Raw genomic sequence first — 13414 nt, forward strand, 5'->3', positions numbered from 1 at the left:
CCTGATGTTCTTAATCGAATCCCAGCTCTTTCAAAATCACTTGTAACAAATGTTATTAAGGTGCGGTGTTACTCCTTAGAATAAAAGCTCCCTGAGGACAGGGTCTCTTTGAGGCCTTTCCTTGTATCCCACTTAGCACAGCGTCTGGTGAACCTGATAAAGGTTTGCTGACAAATTCATTAGGCACCTGCTCTAAGCAAAGCTCCAAGCTTTGGGCTGGGTTTGGGATGGCTTGCCTTCCAGCAACTTCTAAAATAATGGAAGCAGCAGGGAGAAGGGTCCAATAAAGTAAGGAAAAGGTGAGCTACAGCGGAATTAGGTAAAGGAAGTGCCCAAGGGAAATTGGAAAAGAGAGGTCATTTTTGTAAAGTATTTAGTACAATGCTTGTCATACAGTAGCTGCTTAATAAAGGCTTGTTCCTTATAGACAGTAGGTGCTAAATACTAATTTTTACCTTCCCTTCAGTTTCCTCATCCATAAAATGAAGACATTAAAAATGATGACTTTTTTCCTCTTTCAGCAATAATAATAATAATTTTACAATTGTATTCCAACCCGTTGAGTTTTTTATGATGACGAGGACCCAGAGAGCAGCGTCCCCGCCAGCTGCCGCACAAGTAGTAAGATCATCCGCTCTCCAGATCCAAAGCTCTTCCCAAGCTATCAGCTGCTGAGCCTTCTTGGCACTAATCCCCCTTCTGCTTTGGCAGCTTACTAGAGACATAACCCGAGAGCTCTCTGAGGAAAAAGAGCGGGCCTTGGCTAAACTGTTTATCTTCCCCAGGGCCTACCATGGAGATGAGCATCAGTGAATTAGTAACAAGTCATTAAGCTCCTACTATGTGCCAAGCACTGTGCTAAGCTCTTAGATACAGAAAGAGCCAACAGATAGTCCCATCCTCAAAAAGCTTACATTCTAACATAGGAGACAGTCAAACAAATGTGCAAATAAGCTATCTACAGGATATATGGAAATAATTAATTAATAAGGGAGGTGGTGGAATTGAGAGGAGATGGAAAGACTTCCCGTATGTATATAAATGTCCTCTCTGGACATTTAAACTTCTCTCCCTTAAAGAAGGTCCTCCGGGTTGGCTCCTACCTTTAGAGCGGTACCTCATACAGCCCTCTCTCACAAACCCTTAGCCAATTCCCCATCCTCTACACGGCCCCTACATCGTCCTGCCTTTGGGGCTGTTTCCCATCTCTCAACACCTCCCTGACTGGGTCACCTGGCTCCTCGCCCTTCTGTGGCACAAAAGAATGGCTTAACCAAGTTAGAAAGTGGCTGATGGTGGGATGGTGGGTGGGGTGTGGGGCGGAGGAGACTTCTGATTCTCAGTGTAGAATTAACCCTTCCTGCCTTCCTCACACTAGGAGGATTGATGGAGGACCAAGGCTTACAGAGGACAGGAGGGGGATCTATCAGGCAGGGACAGGAGCGGCTCTGCTGTTAACAGCGGCAGAATTGGGTCAGGAAAGGAGGGGAACACAGGCTGAGATCCAGTTGGAACAAAGTAATGGGAGAGAGGAGAAGCAGGGAGAAGTGTAGGAGGGAAGAGCCGTATACCTCAGTTGGGCGAGGGTTAACATTGCCTGCTGCTGGTTGGAATTGGAGAGCTTATCCGTGGGTTCCTCCTGGATCTGCTTCTGGAGGAGGGAAGAACAGAGCAAATGAGACATCTTTCCCTCCAGAATTCCCATCTCACCCATCCAGGGCTCCCGTGGAATTGCAGAGACTTAGCTAGAAAAGACACTGGAGCCAGCAGGAATCCCCTCTCCAATAGGAGAAGCCATCCAGGCTCTGCTGAAATACATTCAAGGATGGACAAATCACTACCTAAGGAGACACCCCGTTCCACTGTTGGACAGTGCGAAGGCCTCTGAGCGCTCCCACAAGGCCTGATCTCTGGGTGACGGGCACAGGACAGGATAAAGCTGATACATTTAACTATAGTGAGATTTTAATGGGGGAGAGGAGGTTGTGAAGAAAAGAACTCCTATCCGAGGAGGCAGGAGATAACAGAATCTTAGATTCAGACATGGGAGGCTCCTCGGAGGCCACAGAGCCCAGCCTTTCCCTTGTTAAGAAGGGGACGATGATGGCATCTCTTAATGATAACAAGTCCCCAGCTCTGTTCAAGAATCATTCATGGCTCCCTGTTACTTGCTGTAAGATCGTGGTAGGGCTTAAAACCTGTGATCTCATTGGTCTCCCTCTACTGGTCAGATCAGCACCTTCCCTGAAATTTATGGCAATTTATGGCCAGAATTTTGTGGCTGCTGGGGCCTGAAGGCTGAAGGGACCCAAGGGCTCATCTTGGGTCACATAGCCAACATGTGGCAGAGGAGGATTGAATCCAGGTTTTTCTGATTTCAGAGCTGGCTCTCTACTCATTAGGCAACACTGCCTCACACTGCCTACCATGTCAAGCGAAATTCAGACAGGCATTCGGGGCTCCCTGTAATCTGAGGTCATCTGCTCCATCCCCCTGGAAAGGGGGAGAGTCTCTACCCACAATTAGCTGCTCAGCTGAAGGAATTTGGGGGGTGGGAAGGAGGAGTCAGGGAGGCAAGGAAGATGTCACCGGGTGTCTGAAGAGTGTGGCAAGATGGCGGGATTAGCTTTGCTCTGTTTGGCCCCAGAGGAAAGAAGCAGAAGCACTTGGTAGGAGAACAAAATTTCTACCAAAGTGGGATGTGGTGAGGTCCCCATCCATGGAGGCCTTCAAGCAGAGACCGGGGCAGGGGGAGGATGACCATTTGTTTGGTCCCAATGTAGTAGGCGTGGTAGACAATGAGGGACTGGACTGGGTGGCCACTGCTGCTAGCCCTTCCTACTCTAAATATCCTTTTTAGATCCTCTCTAGTCTCCAGCCTCAAAAACAAGCCAAAAATGTCTGCCACATACAAAGCCCTTAAAGCTTAAAAAGTGCTTCACATCCATTCTCTCATTTAATCCTCACATGGACTCTTAAGTAAGTAGGTGTGATTACTATCCCCATTTCACAGATGAGGAAACCGAGTCCCTTCATTGGCTTTTCACTGGCTTTTCCCATTTTGTCTGCCTTCCTTAAAATGCAAACTATAGAGCAGGAACTGTCTTCTCTTTGCTTGGGTATCTGTCTTCCTGGCACTTAATCCAGTGCCTAGTACAAAGTAGGAAGCCCTTCCTCATCCCCCTTAATTCTAGACTTCATTGTTGACAATTTCCCATTTTCCTCAATATTAACTTGACTATATGTACTTGTTTCCTTCATTATACCCTGAACCTTGAGAACTGGGAGCTTGGAGGCTATTTTTTGTATCTCTAGCATTTATAACAGTGACTGATATAGTAGGTGCTTAAAAAATGCTTATTGACCAATCAACGGGCACAGTAAGCACTTAATCAAGCACTTCTTGACTCTTGAGCAAGTCACTCAACTTTTCCGGGCTTCAATTTTCCCATATGTAAAATGAGGGGATGAGACTCGGCAGCCTTCGAGGTCCCATTTAGCCCTAAATCTAGCACATGGGAATTCCCGATGCCTTCTGAGCCTTGAATGCCCTCCTTGATCTTGACTATCTCCATAGATGGATCCACATATCTATGGGTCCATCTGTCCCTCATGTCCCCAGATCTCCTGCAGGAGAAGCCCTCCCCCATCTCACAAATGGGGGTCTGGGGCCCAGAGGTGCCAAATGACTAAGCATCAGAGGGCAGATTCAAAGCCAGCTCTCCTGTAACTCCCAGACCAGTGACCTTCCCCTATGGCTTTGAGGCTTCGAAATCCAATATGGTAGAACTCTTCAATGGCAAATCCAGTCAGAACCTTTAGAGATCATCTCACTGTGACCCCCTCACTTTTCAGAGGAGGAAACTAAGACCCATCAAACCATCTGAGTCTGGGAACCTTGCAAAGCTGCTATGGAATCCTGGAGAAGTGCCGGCCTGAGCATTCCATCTCCGGCTCGCTCTAGCTGCACCTTCTGGGGCAAGGCGTTTCCACTCTGAACCTGTTTCCTGAACTTATGGAAGAAGACAATGGGGGCATCCCCACCTTGAGGGGCCATAGTGAAGAAGTCACTTTGTAAATCCAAAAGCTCTACATAGATGTCCCCTGTCACTAGTACAGTACAGATAAGGAGAATGAGAAGAGCCAAATGGCCAAAGTGACAGGACTGGCAAATTACTGGTCTTCTGAATTCCAGAGCATCCTGGGAAAGTTCCCTGGCTATCTGACAGATCACATCTACTACCTCTTTAGGGGAAAAGGAAATTCATTTCATTTCTAATATTTTACAGTTACAAACTTGGACAGGATCCCTTCTGTCTCCTAATCATTGTTAGAATTCTAGGTTCCAAAATAATTTTTATCTCTGAAAATCTGTATTCTTAGGACTTTTCTGGTTCTGACATTCTAAATTCTAAGATTCTTCTAAGCTCCAACATTTCCTGTTCTAGGGCTTCTCCCAGTTATGACATGTTGTTCTAAGGCCTCTCCCAGCTCTGACATCCCCTGTTCTAAGCTCCCTCCCAGCCCTGACATTCCCTGCTCTAAGGCCCCTCCCAGCTCTGACATCCCCTGTTCTAAGACTCTTTCCAATTCTTATATTCCCCCAAGCTCTGACATCCCCTGTTCTAAGACTCTTTCCAGTTCTTATATTCCCCCCAGCTCTGACATCCCCTGTTCTAAGTTACCTCCAGCTCTGACATCCCCTGTTCTAAGCTCCCTCCCAGCCCTGACATTCCCTGCTCTAAGGCCCTTCCCAGCTCTGACACCCCCTGTTCTAAGTTACCTCCAGCTCTGACATCCCCTGCTCTAAGTTTCCTCCCAGCTGACGTTTCCATTCTCAGCTCCCTCCCAGCTCTGCCATCTCTTCTTCTCAGGCCCCTCCCAGGATGTTCCCAGTCTCCATGACCTTGCCCCACAAAGGCAGGCCAGACAGGTGATTGAGCTTCTCAGTGCCGTCCCCTCCCTTCCCCAGGCCCCACAGACCAGCACAAGGCTCTCGCACCATCATCTTCCTTATCAGCTCTTTCTTGTCTTCATCCAGCTCCAGGTGCTCTTGGCTTTTCTCAGGGATGGTCTTATTCTCTTCCTCCCAGAGGGCAAAAGGGAAAAGGCCACAGGGTGAGCCCAGCTATGCGTGGGGACAGACATCTGGCAAATACATGACAAAACAGAGCCCCCTCCTCCCCAGCTCACCAAGTTTGGACTTGAGAAGGCAGCGGGCCCAAGGGAGGGACTCACGGCCTGAGAGTTTGAAAGGACCAGAGGATCTAATGAACCCAAACCTTCCCTCCCCCCTCCCCAAACAGGGGACCTGCTCAAGGTCCCTCAAGCAAAAGAAGGGTCGGGATTCAGCTCAGGAACCAGCCCCAAACAGGAAGGCTCAGTCTCCCAGCAAGGACGTGTGGAGAGGGAACGGTGTTCAGTCTCACTACTAGACAGTGAGGGAGGGAGGTGCTATTTCCCAGGATCAGACCCGGACCCCATCTCAAGGGGCCAAAATCATCAGTGCTCAGACGTGGCGGGGGAGCGGGAGGGGCAGCAGGGGAAGAGCTGAAAAGCTGGGGCTCACACACAACAGGCCACAAGGCTGGAAAAGAAAGAAAAGGCCTGTTCCACCGGCCTTTCCTTTCTGGTTAGATTTCTAAAGTCTGAGGGACTCTCAGAAGTTGGGGGAGACAGAAAAGAGACCGTAGCTGGAGAGAAAGGGGAAAGAAAGGGATGAAGGACTGGCCCTATACCCAGAGGACCACGCTCCTCTGCTCCCTTCAAAATACAGCTCCTTTTTAAGCCCCTGCTGAGAACCTTCTGGAGACACGGCATTTTAAGTGGACTGAGCCACTTTGTTGCGTAGGAGCTGTTTCAATTAGTTGACACAGTAGCAGAGAAACGTTTGCCTGATTTATTCCTTCGCTCTCACTCCCACCCAAATAAAGCCTGGCCCCGGGAGAATGGGACGCAGGCTATCTCCCTCTCAGCCCTTCCAAATTCGTCCTGTCCTTCATTACCAGGAAGCTCTTCCTGCCTGTCTCACCCACGGTGCTCCTCTCTTTAGCCTTTAGCCTTCAGCACAGACTTAGCTTGCCCAAGTCCATATGGAAGGCAGTGATACAGAGAACCCCTGGACTGAACACTTAGGGATCTCAAGGTCAGACTCAGATTAAATGATCTCCAAAGACCCTCCGAGGCCTGATGTTCTGGGCTTGCTAGGGGATGTCTGGTCTTCCCATCCAGATCATCAGCTTCTTGAAGCCTTGGCTAAAGGGCTTTCCCAGTCTGGGCCCTAGTATCTTCCTCTTTAAACTGAGGGATAGGAGTGAAGGTTCTGTATTCTAAGGTCCTTTCCTAACTCTAATGTTCTATGTCCTAAGGCCCCTTTCAGCTCTGACTTTGTGTTTAATATTCTAAGGCCCTTTCCAATTTGATATTTAAGGTCTTTTCTAGCTCTAACAATCTCTGTTCTGGCATCCTGTGTTCTGTATTCTCAGGTCCTTTCCCAGTTCTGATGTTCTATGTTCTAAGGTCCCTTCTGGCTCTAACATTCCATATTCTAGGCTTCTCCTTATTCTATCATTCAAAGATTATTTGATAAAAGAGCACAGCAAAGGCATGAGGGAACAAAGGAAAGAGGGGATGAATCCCTCCTGGGAAAGGCAGGTCCAGTGGGATGCTGCTCCAAATCCCAGGGTCTTCTGGGAGGCTAGATCCGATTACAAACCCCGTGAAAGATCCTCTCCAAGAATGTATGGATAGGGCCCCGTCTGGATCACTGAGCAGGGAGGATTCCCGTTCCCAGAAGGGTACAGACAGATGGAGCAGGGAGCCAGGGTCCTGAGGCTCTCAGGGGCGAGACCCAAAGAGGAGCCAGTTATGGATCGAAAGCGGCCTGGAGGCCGGTCTCTAGAGGAATCTGTCCTTGGCCCCGCTGCTCAACATTTTTATCAGGGACTGGCTGAAAGCCGAGATGGCCGTGCTTATCATACTTGCGCTGCATATTTGCGGTTCTTTCTCGACTCCTTCTCCTTCTCAGGGAGGCTCGAACTGATCTCATCATAGATCTCTGGACGTCACCAGTTCAAAGCATGGGAAAGAAGAAGAAGGGTTAAGTTCTTCCCATCACTTTCTAGGAGGGAAAGAAATGTGGGGTGGAGGGAGATAAGGGGTGAGAGCGAGGGGGACACAGGCTGTTCATACAGTCCCCTGCGTCTGCCAGAGATGTCCCAGGAAACCAACGAGGAAGCAGAATGATGATGGCCAGTTCCTGAGGGATCACGAATATGCCCAGGCTTGGGAAATCCCAAGCTGACTTATCAATGGAGCTTCATTTTGAATCTCTGCATGAGTGTTGTAAAAATGGAGTATCCTAGAATTTCAGGATATCAGATCTGGGAGGGAGCTTAGAACAAGGAATGTCAGAGCTGGGAGAGAGCTTAGAACAAGGAATGTCAGAGCTGGGAGGGAGCTTAGAACAAGGAATGTCAGAGCTGGGAGAGAGCTTAGAACAAGGAATGTCAGAGCTGGGGGGGAGCTTAGAACAAGGAATGTCAGAGCTGGGGGGGAGCTTAGAACAAGGACTGTCAGAGCTGGGAGGGAACTTAGAACAGGGAATGTCAAAGCTGGAAAGGAACTTAATTCAAGGGATGTCAAAGCTGGAAGGGACCTTAGAACAAAAAAAAATTAGAATGCTAGGCCTGCTGGGAAGGATCTTTAACATAGAATGTCAAAGATAGGAAGCATCTTAGAACACTGAATGTCAGCTGAAAGGGACCTTTGAATATTAAATGTTGTAGAATGCTGGAAGATGAAATACAAAACATTAGAGCTGAAAGCCTAACTTCCTTACTTTACAGGTGAAAAAAAAAGAGGTCCAGAGAAATGACTTTTCTAAACTCATACCATGGGATGATCACACAATTACCTTCTCTACATGTGACTATCTCATCCCTATTATATATTATATACAAGATATATATCATATATATTATATATCATATATATTATATATATATAATATGATGTGTGTGTGTGTATTTTATAAGTTTCTCCAGGGCAGAGACTATGATTTCTTCCAAGTCCTTCCATTACAGAGTGACTCTAACTCTTTCTTTCAGATAAAATATTAAGTTTTCTATTTATAAACACACATCCAAACATAAAGACACATACATGTTTTGGTGTAAGGTTGGATTCATTCACTTTGGAAGACAACCAACAGCTTAAGAAGGAAAAAACCAAGGGAAGTGGTAACCACTGAAATTTCAAACTCAGCTGGGCTAGAGTTTATTTCTGGGAGTGGGGGAATTATTCTCTTCTTGGAGATAGAGTGGAAAATGACTCAGATAGGAGCAAGGAAAAGGCTTGTGGTTTTGTGGCAACATGATTACATGATTTGCTGTTTCTGATTTTTTCCAGATGGGAAATCGAGGAGCTGTAATGTAATGCGTTGAGCACCTGGACTTAGGTGAAAAGTGTGGCCTAGCTCCCTGGAGGGCCTCAGAGTCAGCCAGAGTCAGGATCAATCAAAGTCCTTAGTCTTTAGAGGGAGAAGTGAAGGAGGCAGGCAAGCTGCATCCTGGATTCTGGATTCTTCTCCCCCTCCACCCCGCCCCCTCCACCCCCCATCCTTGCCTATTATCTTACTACCAAACATTCAGCAAGCACCAATGGTGAGGAGAGCCACCATCCTAATACATGTGAATAGAGCCATTGTCTCACTTCGCATAGGTAGCCTTGAGTGCTCTCTTGTCTGATTCAGAGTTTCAGCCCTCTACACTTAGGGGCTCTACTCTGTGTTAAGTTCCACGCTGTTCTACACTGAGCAAGTCACTACCGGCTTCTCATCAGAGAAGTTTCCTCCTTCCTCAGTTTCCTCCTTAGCTTCCACTCTCTGCTTCCCAGGACTGACAGGAACCAGGTATTTTTGTAAATCTTAAAGCTCTGCAGAAATACAGACGGTTATTTCTTTTTATCCTTGTTAGCTCTCCCTCTGGTCTAGCTAAATGAGGGAGCTAAGCCAAGCAGACGTTCTTCAACTGCGAAGGGAATGTAAAGAAATGTGCCAGGTACAAAGGAATTAGTTGCTTAGTGCAAATCCAAGCATAAAGTCAAGGTTCCAATTATAATGACGTGAATGAACCTGGTGTGAAACAGTCTTATGACTCGCTGCCAGGAGAAAACCTAATGTCTTGATGGGGCGAGCCTCGGGCCTCCAGCTCTGAACTCCACACTCAAGGTCTGAAGCCTAGAACCTGCTTGTATAGCCACGAGAAAATCGTTCTCCCTCACTGGGCCTTTAAAAACAAAGTATGAGAACACCCAAAGGCGGCAGACAACTGGGAAGCCAAATTAATCCCCATGTCTCATCAGAAATCATTCACCAGGGAGCAGCTAGATGGCTCCGTGGAGAGAGATCTGAAGTCAGGACCTGAGTTCAAATCTGGCCTCAGACACTTAATAGTTAACTAGCTGTGTGACCCTGGGCAAGTCACTTAACCCCAATTGCCTCAGCAACAACAACAAAAAAAAATGTTTGTTATTCCTTTGGGATGTAAGAAAGGTTCAGGATGTGCTCTGGGTGCTAATGAGGGGAGGTTTGGAGGAATCAAAACTTGGCCTGTAGAGGTGCCTATGAAACCATCAGTCAATGGATGGATGTGGGGGAGGGGGAGGAAGGAGAGTACGTACAGTGCTGATCTTTTAAAACACTCTCAAAACCAGCTCTGGCTCCCCGTGTCCTTCCATGAGGGATGTGAGCATTTGGGGGACCAACAATCTCTGCATTGGGGACCATGATGACAAAAGGTAGCTTTTTTAGCTATCTGATTGTTAGAGTTTTTGAGCCCCCAGTGGTCTCAGCACGAGGCAAAAAGAATATTAAGGAATAAAGCAACAGGCCCAAAGCTGGGAGTGAGCGTACTTTGTGGTTGGGGGAAATGTTGAGTGCCTGGGATGTTGGGGGAAGGAGGATTGATTTGGGCCAGTTACTCCTCCTCCACCCCAGTTATTGCCAAGTCCATTATCTTCCCAACTCTATCACCAAGCATCCTGTTTCAATCTATTTGTCCACAAGGATAGCAGGACTGTCCTGTGCTTTGTCCAAGGCCAAGAAAGTCTACTCTGCCAAGGGGATCCTGCCCTTAGCTGCTAGTGCAGTAACTGTCAGAAAAGAAAGGGAGAAGAGCCTAACTCGTTTTCCCCGACTCCATGCTGGCTCCCCAAGAACACTGCTCCTTTTCTAAATGCTCACAAGAGGCTCCTTTCCATGCGCTATCCTGGACTTGTGGCAATGAGCCTATTCAGGTATCTCTATCTCTGTCTCTCTAACTCTTTTTATATTTCTCTGTCTCTTTGTCTTTCTCTTTATCTCTGTCTTTGCCTCTGTTTCTCTCCTTCTCTTTCTTCTTCTCTCCTTTGTCTCTCCTCCTTCCCCCTGTTTCCCTCCCTCTCTTCTTCTTCTCCTTTTCTTCCCTCTTTCCTCCCCTTCCACTATACAGGGTTGTCTTATCCATGAGTGTGTTCCTCGCTCCCCTATGTTTACCAATCGAGGCAAAGATTTCAGATCAGGGTAGCGGGAGTGGGAGGACTTGGGTAGCATAGTGTGGACCCCGTGTTTTGGGGACCATTTCATAGGGGAGGAAATTGAGGCCTTGAGAGGGAGATGTGACTTGTCCATGGCCTCAACGAGATTTGATGGGAGAGACAAGACTTGAACCCGAGTTCCCTGGTTCTCAGGCCAGGTCTGCTCCCTATGGGTTCAGGGGAAAGAATGTTGAATTCAGAGTCAGAGGAGCTAACTTTGACACTAACTTACTCCATAATCTGGGTTAATTCCCTTCATTTCTCTGGGCCTCAGTTTACCCACATGTAAAATCAGAGAGTAGGACCAGGTGACCCCGGAGGTCCTTCCAGTGGAGTTAGACCTAATACCGAGACCCAGTGCAAAGGCATACCGTCAGGTATGGTGTGATAGATGGAGTTGTCATCCGAGCTGGCCTTGCGCAGGGTTTGGAACGTCCTGGATGGACTGGTTTCCATCTTCCGCTTGAATTCTGCTGTCCTGCTGTCACAGCCCGTGGGCATCCTGAAGTCCTCCAGGTTGTCTTGGCTGCTTGTCAGAGTCACGCAGGAAGCATCCGTCAGGATGCAGCCCGCGTCGGCCCTCTTGTCCTGTCTGGTGTCGACCACCAGGGACATGCAGGTGATGGGCGCGAGGGCCATGAGCGAGTTGGGTCTGTCGACGTTGGAGTCTGAAAGGGTTTTGTCGTCTGTGGCAAAATTCAAGGTCCCGTTGGAGTTGCCCATTTCCATGTTCCTGGTCTTCCCGGAGCTCGGACTTGAGGCCGGGGACAGGGCTGCGCTGGAGCTGGACCTGGAGGTGGTGTCTGCCCCCATCCCCAGGGACCTCTGGGAGCCGGGACTGGGGATGGTGTTGGAGAAGGGCCAGAGGACCAAGTTGGAGTTCGGCCTGGGGGAATTTTCCAGGCCCAGGTTCCTCGGGACCGTGGGACTCATGGTTAAGTCGGGGCTCATTGGGTGAGCATCAGGAGGGCCAATCAGGGGGCTAGCGTCAAAATTCATACTCAAGGCTTGTCCGGAGTTCAGGCTCGGGCTTGGGCTCAGCTTGGCTGTCTGGACCCGGGCTGAGCCAGACTTGGAGGTGCTATTGGAATTCAGGTCCAAGGTCCTGTGGGCGCTGGGACTTTTATTCACAAGGTGGGTGGAAGAGAGGGTTGGCGCGAGAGGCATGGTGGAACTGGGACTGGGCTTTTTGGCCTCTTCGCCTAGGAGAAGGTTGGGGCTGGGGGTCGGGGCGATGGGGATGCCGGAAGGCTGATTGGACCCAGGAGCGCTCAGGTCATTTAAACCTGACACAAGGGCCATGTGGGGGGCCGGGGTTGGGGCCGGGATGATACTGGAACCATAACCGTTTGACTCCACGCTGCCGGCCTTGCTGGAGGGGGGGGTCTGGAACGAGGTGGAGGCCGGCTCTGAGCTGAGGTGAGAGCCGTTCTCTGAGGTCGGCTTCTCGGAGTCACTCCCCACCGGGGGAGCCAGAGCCAGGACAACGGCCGGATCCAGGGCCACGTTCAGCTTGGGCCCCTCGTCCTCCTTGGGAGTCAGGCTCTCCATGCCGAGACTCAGGGCTGTTACGCCCAAGGTTGGGGAAAGGCCCATGTTGGGCCCGGGGGTCATGTCAGCACTCTTACTGAGGTCTGGGCTGCTGGCTGGATTCAGGTCCATGCCTGATCCCTGGGGGTCTAAAAGCTCCTGTCCCCTTCTTCCCTCCAAGAGCCGACTGTCCAGCACTCTGCAGCTCCCCTGGAAGAAGAGAAAGGTCAAGACTATGGGCATCCTGCCCTCCTGGGCCAAAGAGGGGCTGGAGGAGGGGCCCCGAGGACAGAGCCACAGAACTTTTCACCCGCTGTGCCCGACGGGCACTCGTGTTTGAAAAACTTCTCTGTGGCAAAGGAGGGTTCTCGTGGGGAGCCGGGCAGTGGGTGTTGAAGAGTCGTTCGGAAGAGACAACAATGGGGGTGGGGGTGGGAAGAGCATCGATATAATGTTCATTTTTTCCAAAACGATTGGGCGGGGACCTCACAAAGTGCCTTATTTCCAACCAGCTCATAGACGAGGCAGGAAAAGCAGAATAGGGAATGGGGAGTTGTGGGTGAATCAGCCCTTCTCCGTAGCCCTAAGGTGAGCACCAAGCCTGGGGGGGTCTCCCCAAGCCCATGTGCTTCCTCAGATGGACACGGTTCTAACCGCTGAGCAAGTCGGAAGTTTTGGAGGCCATGGCAGCACAGAAAGGGAGTCTGAGTTCCAAGCCGGAGAAATGCTCCAGCAAGCATTCTGTGAGTGGTCACAACATTAGTTCAACTTCGTTTTTGGCACGTGACCCTCAACTCTATGTCCACATGTGGCGGAGAAATCCGGGGCCGACCCAAGACCGCTCCAGTCAGATCAGACACCCCTCCTCCATCCCAGGTGCCTCCTTCCCAGAGGGGCTGCCGTGGGCCAGCTTACCTGCACACATGGTGTCCTCAAACTGGAGCAGCCCCTGAGGACAAGCGAGAAGAGAGCATCAGGAGAAATCCCTGGACTCGTCATGGCGAGCGGACAAGGAGCCTTTCGTCCCAATATGGGAGGCCGTTCTCAAGCCTCCTCTTTATCATTGGCCAAATGCAAGATTTGACACTGTTAATTTCAGTCCTGTTGACCAATCCTAATACATTCTTTCCCCTCTCAACTTTTACCCATCAATTCACCAGGCTACCCTGTTATTCATTCCAACCCCCTTCTTCCTAATCTTCCAGACCACCCATAGACAGATCCAAGCATTTCCCACTCTTAAACAACTTTGCCTATATCTAATCATTTCCTAAAGCCTTCCTTCCTCCCTTTTTCCCTTCCCTTTTTC

At 49.4% G+C, this 13414-nt stretch overlaps 1 protein-coding gene across 1 annotated transcript in view; it reads right to left on the reverse strand.

The window, feature by feature from the left end:
• MROH7 (maestro heat like repeat family member 7) overlaps window positions 1-13053 on the reverse strand; it is a 56605-nt gene extending 43552 nt beyond the window's left edge. Inside the window, exons 1-5 of the mRNA XM_051999615.1 lie at window positions 13021-13053; window positions 10947-12315; window positions 6981-7057; window positions 5003-5086; window positions 1572-1651 (exon numbers count right to left, since the gene is read on the reverse strand). Of these exons, the coding sequence (XP_051855575.1) occupies window positions 1572-1651; window positions 5003-5086; window positions 6981-7057; window positions 10947-12237 (1532 nt within the window). The 5' untranslated portion in view covers window positions 12238-12315; window positions 13021-13053. The remainder of the gene's footprint in view (window positions 1-1571; window positions 1652-5002; window positions 5087-6980; window positions 7058-10946; window positions 12316-13020) is intronic.
• Between the last annotated feature and the right edge of the window lie 361 nt (window positions 13054-13414).

Source organism: Antechinus flavipes, chromosome 4 (assembly GCF_016432865.1).
Source record: "Antechinus flavipes isolate AdamAnt ecotype Samford, QLD, Australia chromosome 4, AdamAnt_v2, whole genome shotgun sequence".
Classification (NCBI taxonomy): domain Eukaryota; kingdom Metazoa; phylum Chordata; class Mammalia; order Dasyuromorphia; family Dasyuridae; genus Antechinus; species Antechinus flavipes.